The 10000-nt window shown below is 38.2% G+C and overlaps 1 protein-coding gene across 24 annotated transcripts in view; it reads right to left on the bottom strand.

Moving 5' to 3' along the window:
- LOC106869633 (cadherin-23) overlaps positions 1–10000 on the bottom strand; it is an 898614-nt gene that overhangs the window by 103007 nt on the left and 785607 nt on the right. For all 24 annotated transcript variants that reach the window (XR_016237951.1, XR_016237950.1, XR_016237947.1 and 21 more), the window contains 4 exons: positions 9234–9416; positions 7578–7809; positions 5790–6106; positions 2048–2305 (listed from right to left, as the gene is read on the bottom strand). Coding sequence is in view for 17 of the 24 variants with exons in the window: in XM_089339746.1 (XP_089195872.1) it covers positions 2048–2305; positions 5790–6106; positions 7578–7809; positions 9234–9416 (990 nt within the window). In the remaining 7 variants the exon portion in view is untranslated. The remainder of the gene's footprint in view (positions 1–2047; positions 2306–5789; positions 6107–7577; positions 7810–9233; positions 9417–10000) is intronic.

The raw sequence follows: 10000 nt of genomic DNA, 5'->3' as shown, positions 1-10000 counted from the left end.
CCTTAAATGGGGGACTGATTCATTTATCCTCAGGGTCAACGCATCAGTGTGTCTGTAGGACATACGTCTAGGAGTCAGTGCTCCTCTGAATCCCATGCTTTAATCAAAGGGCCATCTTCAGCCATTTGACCCACACCGGGCTCTTGGCAGGTTCTACCAGCAAGGGTCAGAGCGGACCTGGTTGCTGTAAATCCAGCTACACTTTAATTCTGTTTATCTATCTATCTATCTATCTATCTATCTATCTATCTATCTATCTATCTATCTATCTATACATCCATGCATGTACGTGCGTGTGTATGTCTGTCTGCCCGTATGTCCGTCCGTCTGCCTGCCTGCCTGCCTGCCTTCTCTGCCTGCCTGACTGCCTGCCTGCCTGCCTGCCTGCCTGCCTGCCTGCCTGTCTGTCTGTCTGTCTGTCTGTCTGTTTATCTATCTATCTATCTATCTGTCTATCTATTAAATGTAACTGGTTAGTTTAAAGGGTCGCGTTAGTTGTAGTCGACTGTATTAATCTAATTCTTACCGGTGTTAGAAAGACAGAAGTCACAACAATATTAAAATAACGTTGACAAAATGATGTTGATGCTGCAACTGTTGATAAGGATGATAATGATGATGGTGACGATGATGATGATGCTGATGATGATATGTTGATGACGATGATGATTGTGTTGCGATTACATCAAAGGAAATAGACTGCCACAATAACCATATATTTAAATCCCAGCGGTCGATCTACACAGTCAAATGTAACCAGCGTATCTAAGAATCAGGAAGCAAAAATTTGGAGACTGTGTCTCATTAGCAGTTGGTCGAATCCCATAATCTGAATAAATCTTTTTAACACCCTTAAAAAGAAACAAACAAAACAAAAACACCCCCCGAAAACAAAACAAAACAAAAAAATATATAAAACAGACCATGAACAGATTGCAATGAATTTGCCATGGCTACATCGACTGGAAATCAAAGCTTCTCTTTTGTAGTGGACACATGAAAGAAGCCTATAAACTACAGTTGTGTAATGAACCTTTTGGAGTTGCCTATATTCTCTATACGTTGCCTTCATCGAGTCAGAAAACGGAAAGTGAAAAAAATATAAATAATGATGAGAGAGATTATTGCTAATAAAACGTATGATTATAAAGATATTGATTTCTAACATGGATACACGATGCCCTGAGAGTTTTATGGGTAAGGGTACCGTACGAATCCAGAATATCGCTGATATTTTATTTTATCGACTCCGTAAACATGAAATTTCAAAGTTGCTCTCGGCGGTATTTTAATACAGAATGTAGACAGACGTAATGAAATACCGCACAGTATATTGTTACCTGCTCTGCAGATTCTAATTTACATTGTTTGCTGTTTTATTATTTTTTAAAGATCTATCTTCTCGGTTGATACGATTCGAACCTCTCACGCGCAGAGTTATATTCATGGTGACAGACGATTTTTCCGGTCGAATCAACGAAACGATGTCCTCCATTAGTTTTTCAAATAGCTCATATTATTTTTCGGTAAAAACTCTTTCGACTAAGGATGAATTAAATTAAGCCGGCGTGTGTGGAAGTGAAGCCTTACGGCAGGGACATATATATATATATATGTCGATCGTTGCTATTATGCAAAAGTGTCGTAAGTCCAAAATGTCGTTCTTTTTCAGAAAACGGAAAAATAGTTTTACCATTCTATAACAAATTCATTGTACTACACTTTGACAATGTTTGATATCTTGGCATCTGAAGCAGCCGGAGATACGATAGTTTGGCCAAAAGAATCGACTAATGCAACCAAAACTAAATATTGAGAAAAAAAACGCATTTGGCCAAATTTGGACATACGACAGTTTAACATAATAGCAACGATATATATATATATATATATATATATATATATATATATATATATATATATATATATATATATAAAGAGAGAGAGAGAGAGAGAGAGAGAGAGAGAGATAGAGAGAGAGAGAGAGAGAGAGAGAGGAGGGGAGGGAAAGAAAGAGTGGAGAGAGATAGAGAAAAAGACTACTCACCGTTAAGTTAGCGATGTCTGAGTTATGTCGGCTGTCCGTGACTAGGACAGGCAACACGAAGGAACCATGCATGTTCGCCTGAAAGAACATATTGGTAATCACAGAACCGTTGCTATTCACAATAAATGGCTGACGTGTCTTGTTAGTGACGGGGTCACGCGACATCAACTTCTTTAGGCCATCACTAATCCGAATATTCCCAAACTGCTTGAAAGTATGGACTGAGTTGTTACCAATATCGGGATCGTCCACTTCATACTGGAAACGATGACGGCGACGACGATAAAAGAGAAAAAAAGGAAAAGAATGTGAAGACGAGTTTTGTTTGTTGAAGGAAAAACAAGTGCAATAAAAAGAGACAATAACAACGAAAAAAAAAACAGGTGTATATAGTCTGTAGTTGCTAAATCTTCTAGAAATAATACACTTGGCAACTGAGTTTTCCTCATATAACACACTAGCAACTTTGAAAAATATGAAAGAGCACATTGGGTTATGTTGTTAGAGATAACGCTGTAGTGACAGAAGTAGAGGACGAGGCAGAAGGAAAAAGAAAGTTTCTTGTTAGTAAGTATTCATTACACAGAAGAATTTTAAATGAAAGTTGCCCATTTCTCGATCTTTGATGCAGCCAAATAAATAACCATTTCGTAGAAACGCAAGATGTAGAAGAAACGTAGTTAAACTCTAAGTTTAAGATGAAGTCTTATGTGGACACATCAAACAAGAGAGCAAGAGATAACGATAGACAGCGAGAGAGAGAGAGAGAGAGAGAGAGAGAGAGAGAGAGAGAGAGAGAGAGAGAGAGAGAGAGACAGAGAGAGAAAGAGAGAGAGGAGAGAGAGAGAGAGAGAGAGAGAGAGAGAGAGAGAGAGAGAGAGAGAGAGCGAGTGAGAGCAGGAGAAAGAAAGGGAAAAAATGTCGGTTGAATTCTGAAACTAAGTAGCGTAGTGTGGGAAAGATGGCTGTACGATGTTCAGCAATTCCTGTAGGTATGGAAGTTGTGCAGCTTTAAATTACAATCGTTAATTATGATTGACGCTCACTAATAGGATAGATTAGAAGCAATCTGTCGTACGACACATTCACTTAAAATGGTTGACCTTCATTTTAGAACGTATAACATGTCTTGGCTGATTTTCTTCAGACAGTTTACAAAACATTTGAAGGAGAAATCTTTCGGTTTTACAAGGTGACGATCTGATGAAGTGTCATGTTTTATTTGTCTTCTCTTACACTTGAGATTAGCTTTTTATTGGTTTTGAACAAAACCTCAACAGATAAAAATATAGCAGTAGTAGTGGTAGTAGCAGCAGCAGCAGTGTTGCTACATTATAAAAAGAAACAGACTGCGAGTTCAGTGATCAGTCAGTTGGAAGATATGGTTGAGCGATAGAAACAGTTTAATAAAATTCGTAAAATAAGATAAGTTAGTGTGCCGTGAGGCGAGGTGAGTTGTGAGAGATATCGGGAATCTTCAGGTCAACGTCTAAATGCCAAGAAGAAAAAAAAAGAAAAAGAAAACTAAAACAGACGAGGGCAGGGAAGAAGCGAGGCCGAGTGGGTGGGTTCCTGGAAACAAAATTCTTGCAACAGGATAGATTCCGCTAAAAGGACCCCAAAACAAGGTTGTGCTGTTAAACTAGCTGGATCTTGTGTTAGGGCTACCACTGAAGGACCAGGTAGTTGTATCAAAATAAGGGTCGTGTAACACCTACGAATCAAGTCACAGAACCATTTGCTATTTAACACAAGATTAAGGCCCTTCAGGATATCACCCCTCTGGCCTAAAGTGAACCTGGGAGTACTGGTAATTAAGGGGTTACTCCATACTGCTCCCTTCCCCCCCAAAAAAAACTCTAGAACTTCTGAGTTGGAGACTTACTGAAGGATGTAGTGTAATGTCTTGCCCAAGACAATGAGTGGGTGGGGAGGGTGATGTTAAATTGTGGAGGGTTTGTTAAGGCATGACTGTGGGGTTAAGAAACTTGATTCCCAATCATCCGGTCTTGGATTCAGTCACACTGCGCGGCACCTTGGACAAATATCTTTTACTACAGCCCTGGACCGCTCGAAACATGTCAATGAATTTGGTAGACGGAAACTGGAAGAAGCCCGTCGTGTATATATATATATATATATATATATATATATAATATAAATAAAATATATATATAGGCATATATACATACATGTATGTACATACTGACATATATATGTATATATATATATATATATATATATATATATATATATATATATATATATATATATATATATATATATATGCATATATGGGTACAGGACTTCACAAAACGTAAACATGAAATACGAAGACAAACTTATATGTATGTATATGTATGTATATGCATGTATATGTATACACACATGCACACACACACGCACACACACACACACACACACACACACACACACACACAGATATATATATGAATATATCTATATGAATATATCTATATGCGCGCGCATATGTGTGTGTGTGTATGTCTTTGTGTGTGTGTGTATGTCTTTGTGTGTGTGTGTGTGTGTGTGTGTGTGTGTGTGTGTCTTTGTGTGTGTGTGTTGTGTTTGCTTCTCACCACCGCTTGACAACCGGAGCTGGTTTGTTTCCGTCTCCGTGACCTAGCGGTTCGGCAAAATTGACCGAGCGAATAAGTACTGGTGTCGGCTGGGGTTGGGTGTAGGGAGATATCATGAAATATGGCATATACACCGATTATCCATTTTTCATCTTCAGTCTCATTGTTGCTTGCACCAGGCGTCTCGGATGCGAGACGTCATAAAATCAGTGCAGGCTATGATTTCCATAGAAAAATCTGTAGAGAGAACCTTAACAAGTGATATAAGAGCACTGCTAACACAGAAGAACACAACATTGACTTATGAAAACGCTTAATATACTTTGTAGTATATTATGATTGCATAACGAAATACGGTGTTCCTACAGGTCGTTGATACTAAAACGGAATGCTGAAGGAGGAGCTTCAGCTGTAAGAGATTTAGGTGCCATTTTGAAAGAAATTTCATTGCTATTTTTAACATGTTGTTCGACCTTGTAAATGGTCTCTCATTGTCTCATTGTCTCTAACTGTCTTCAGTTTTATCTGTTTATATGCAGGCACTGGAACACAGATCAAAATGCAACTGTCGTCTCTTAAAGAAATACCGAACTAGAAACTGGTTTTATAACACGGCCATGCATTCGTTTTCATTAAAGGAATTCTATATTCAAGGGAAACAACTCATATGCATGTATGCATGCATGTATGTATGTATGTATACGCACATACACACACATAAGTGAAATGAGAGTTTCATTTTAAACTGTCAACATCACGGTAAAATGGTGGACATCACGACAAATTAGCGGCCACCAAAATAAAATGGCGAATTGATGCTTAATCTCAAAATGAACAAGAATATCAAATAAACATTATTACATATAAACGTAATTTGATTATTTTGCAAAATGGTGGATATCGCGACAAATTAGCGCAAATATACGTAATAAAAGTTATTTGATTATTTTTTGTTTTCTTCAAGTTAAGCTTCAATTCGCCATTTTATTGTGTCGTCTGCTTATCTGTCGCGATGTCTATCATTTTGCTGTGATGTTGGCTGTTTACAGATTACTTTGAAAAATCAAAATCAAACCTAGAAACAAACAAAACAAGAACAAGGAACAAAGACCAAAGCATTAAAACAGCAAAGAAGTCCTCACCTGGAGCTCAAATATCGTGGTCCCAAAGTCGGTATCCCTGGTAACACCAACACTCATTTTCTTCCTACGGTATTTGGGTGGGTTATCATTGATGTCAGTTATTACAACCTGAACCCAAAGATAAGAGGTTTCCTTGATTTCTCGCGTGTAAAAGTCTTCTGGATGCAGAGCAACGCCCCTAAGTTTGTGCTGGAAACATGTATTGGTGGCATTAATCAACAGATTCACCTTACTGTGTTTTTCTCGGTCAATTCTCCTTTGGATGTATAAACCTCCGGACGTCTGATTCAACCAGAAATAATCAACCATCTCACCACCTATCAAAAATACACACGTGAAACAAAAACAGCCAGTTATTTATTCATTCATTTATTATTATTATTATTGAGTGAGAGAGCAGTGCATGCCATCAAAGTGACACTGGGGTAAAATATACGAAGCCCAATATATCCATCATGACTACACGTCTGATAAGGGTACACCAGGCACATGCATCACAACCATATGTGCGCGACGAGGTGATCTCATATCAAGATAAACAGCGCATGACCTCGCAGGTGGGGCCCAGTTAGAATTTTCTTCAGGTTGAGTAGCCTATCCCGCTCAAAAGGTCCCTGAATAAGGTTTGTTTAAGGATGTTGAACAAAGCACCCATGTTCCCAAAGGTGAATTATCCAAACCCCAAAGAATTCCTCTCGACACATGGCTATGATGCTCCCCCACTACTTCTGCTCGTGATCAGAGATGCACATATCGTCAGCTACCAAGGGACATGCTCAACTGGTTAAGGTCAAACAACTGACATTCAAATCTGTGGTATTGAGCAGAATATTTGCTGTAGGCCATCTTTTTATACCAAGACAAAACAATGTACATGATAACACTTCCAATCAATCAAGATCAGAAGCCATGAGAGCCACTGCCTGGTACTGCATCCGGGCATTTATTATTATTATTATTATTATTATTATTATTATTATTATTATTATTATTATTATTATTATTATTATCATTATTATTATTATTATGTATATTTTTTTTCTTTTACTTGTTTCAGTCATTAGACTGTGGTCACCGTTTTAAAGGGTTCTAGTCGAACAAATCGACCCTAGGACTTTTGATTTTAACCCTAGTACTTATTCTATCGGTATCCTTGTTTTCGAACCGCTAAGTTACGGGGACGTAAACAGACCAACACCGGTTGTCATGCGGTGGTGGTGGGGGACAAACACAGACACAAAGGCACACTCAAGTTGATATATACATATATATATATATACATATATATACATACATACATATATATATATATATATATATATATATATATATATATATATATATATATATATATATATATATATATATATATATACTTCAGGCTTCTTTTAGTTTCTGTCTACCAAATCCACTCACAAGGCTTTGGTTGGACCGAGGCTATAGTAGAAGACACCTACCCAAGGTGCTGCCACACAGTGTGACCTGAACCCGGAGCCATGTAGCTGTGAAGCAAGCTTCTTACCACACAGTCACACCTACATCTATATGTATATATATATATATATATATATATATATATATGCAAGTAAAATATATCACTACCACTACTAATATCACAACTTTCTGTCTACCACACCACTATACTACAGCCCAAACTAACAAACCTGACAGTGGTGATCACCACCCCTACTCACTACTAGTACAACCTCCGCAAGCACACCCCTCCTTTCGTTCCTATACAAATATACCAAATAATAACCTCGTCCCCAGTGTGCAGACTTTACTCACCTATAATGTAATAACAAATGACGGAGTTTTCCTCGCTGTCTTTGTCCTCGGCAATAGCTACACTTCCAACATAAGCCGTTTGGCTCTCTTCAGGTCCGTAAAGCTTATAAGGAAACGGGTATTTCTTGCGGTTAAATTCTGGCGCATTATCGTTCGAATCTTGTATTTCAATGTGAAGAGTCGTCGTTACAGCACGGGGCGGTTTTCCCGAATCAGTAGCTTTGATATGAAGCTGAAGAAAAAAAAGAACCAAGATGAAATGACAAGATAAAAGGCTTGCACTGATAAGAGAATAAAACGGAGGGAACTTTACATCAGTATTTCTTAATCCTTTTTTACGTATGGGGTCCTTTGGTTCATGTTTCACTTAGATGGACCCTCAAGCCATTCGATGTTTTAAAAATCCTATTATATTTTTATAATTAATTATTATTAGGAATTGTATAGAAAAATTGTGCATTGTCAGAATTGAACCAATTTGTTGGAGATGTTTTTTCATAAATCACATGCTAACATATTATATAACTTGTTGGTACATAATATGTTGTTGTACGTCATCTGAATATGAGGAAGATTGGGTATAGCGCTTAGGACTTGAGGTGAAACATAATAAGGATGACGGAGGATGGAGAGAAGAGCGTTTGAGGTAGGGTTGAAAGTGATCGAAAAATGGCGGACATATGGACGAAAAGGTTGACATTAAGACAAAATGGTAGATATCAGGATGCAATGGTGGACAACAGGACAGAATGGCGGATTCTCAATAAAAGGGGTCGACATTAAAACAAAATGGCAGACGTCAGAATATAAATGTTAGAATCGAAACTTAACGTCATGAAAATAAAATTGGAATACAGGAAATGCATGAAAAAAATAATCAAAAATACAAAAACCAACAAAATGCAAAAGACAGCAACGTAAACAAACAAAAGTCCAAGACTCATTTTCTTATTACCGTTTTGTACTCGATCAACGCTTCGTTCTGAAGCAATATATATCGATTTCTATACCAGGTTATTAGTATCACAATGCCTAAGCGAAATATTGTATTAAATATACATACGGTCTATACATTGGTTATCTCACGTACATTGTTTACAGGAAATTATAAGATGTCGGTGGAGACGCAATGGCCCAGTGGTTAGGGCAGCCAACTCGCGGTCATAGGATCGCGGTTTCGATTCCCAGACCGGGCGTTGTGCGTGTTTATTGAGCGAAAACACCTAAAGCTCCCCGAGGCTCCGGCAGGGGATGGTGGCGAACCCTGCTCTATTCTTTCACCACAACTTTCTCTCACTCTTACTTCCTGTTTCTGTTGTACCTGTAATTCAAAGGGTCAGCCTTGTCACACTGTGTCACGCTGAATATCCCCGAGAACTACGTTAATGGTACACGTGTCTGTGGAGTGCTCAGCCGCGTGCACGTTAATTTCATGAGCAGGCTGTTCCGTTGATCGGACCAACTGGAACCCTTGACGTCGTAAGCGACGGAGTGCCAACAACAATAAGATGTCGGTCTACACGACCGTCCATGACAATTTAGTTTCATTATTTTTAGGACAATTTAGTTTCAGATTTTTACGATCGTAAACTGCATGTTAGCCTAATTATTTTGCTAATAAAGCTTCTTTTAATTAGTAAAACTCATTTAACTCACCGAGTATGATTTCTGTAACTCACGGTCGAGGAAGTTGCGGGTGGTCAACATGCCAGTGGTTTGATCCAAATCAAATTTCTGCCAGTCAGCGTCCCTGAGTAGGAAATATCTAACTTCTCCGTTGTAACCATGGTCTTCGTCCGTGGCGTTAACCTGCATGACAACCGAGCCAGGGCCTCCCCCCTGAAAAATAATAATAAAAAAAAAACAATGCATAGAAGCATAAGATAAAAGAAAAACACCACTTGATTAGTTTACAGTAAAGTTAAATATTGGTTTCAAATTTTGGCACAAGGCCAGCAATGTTTGAGGAGGTGCAAGTCGATTACATCGACCCTAGTTCTCCACTGGTACTTATTTTAACGACCTCCGAAAGAATGAAAGGCAAAGTTCAATATGGCGGCATTTGAAGAGTCGGAAGAAATCCTTTCTACTATAGGCAAAAAGCCTGAAATTGTGTCTATCTGCCGGTTTGTCTGCCCGTCTGTGTCTATGTATGTATGTATGTATGTATGTATGTATGTATGCATGTATGTATGTATGTATGTATGTATGTATGTATGTATGTATCTATCTATCTATCTATCTATCTATCTCTATGTGTATATGTACACACACACACACATGCACGCACACAGCCAGACACAATTGTTTAGGCAGACGATGCTACTTACAAGACTCGTCATGTAAATGTCATCATCGTCGATAAACAAAAATCTCCAGCGCTTTGAATGTTACTTATGTGGTGTGCACTTCTTCACTGCGTT

Source organism: Octopus bimaculoides, chromosome 22 (assembly GCF_046866305.1).
Source record: "Octopus bimaculoides isolate indiv1 chromosome 22, ASM4686630v1, whole genome shotgun sequence".
NCBI classification, from domain to species: Eukaryota; Metazoa; Mollusca; class Cephalopoda; order Octopoda; family Octopodidae; genus Octopus; species Octopus bimaculoides.
The sequence above is the reverse complement of the archived record's forward strand: the minus strand, read 5'-3'. Positions and strand labels throughout refer to the sequence as shown.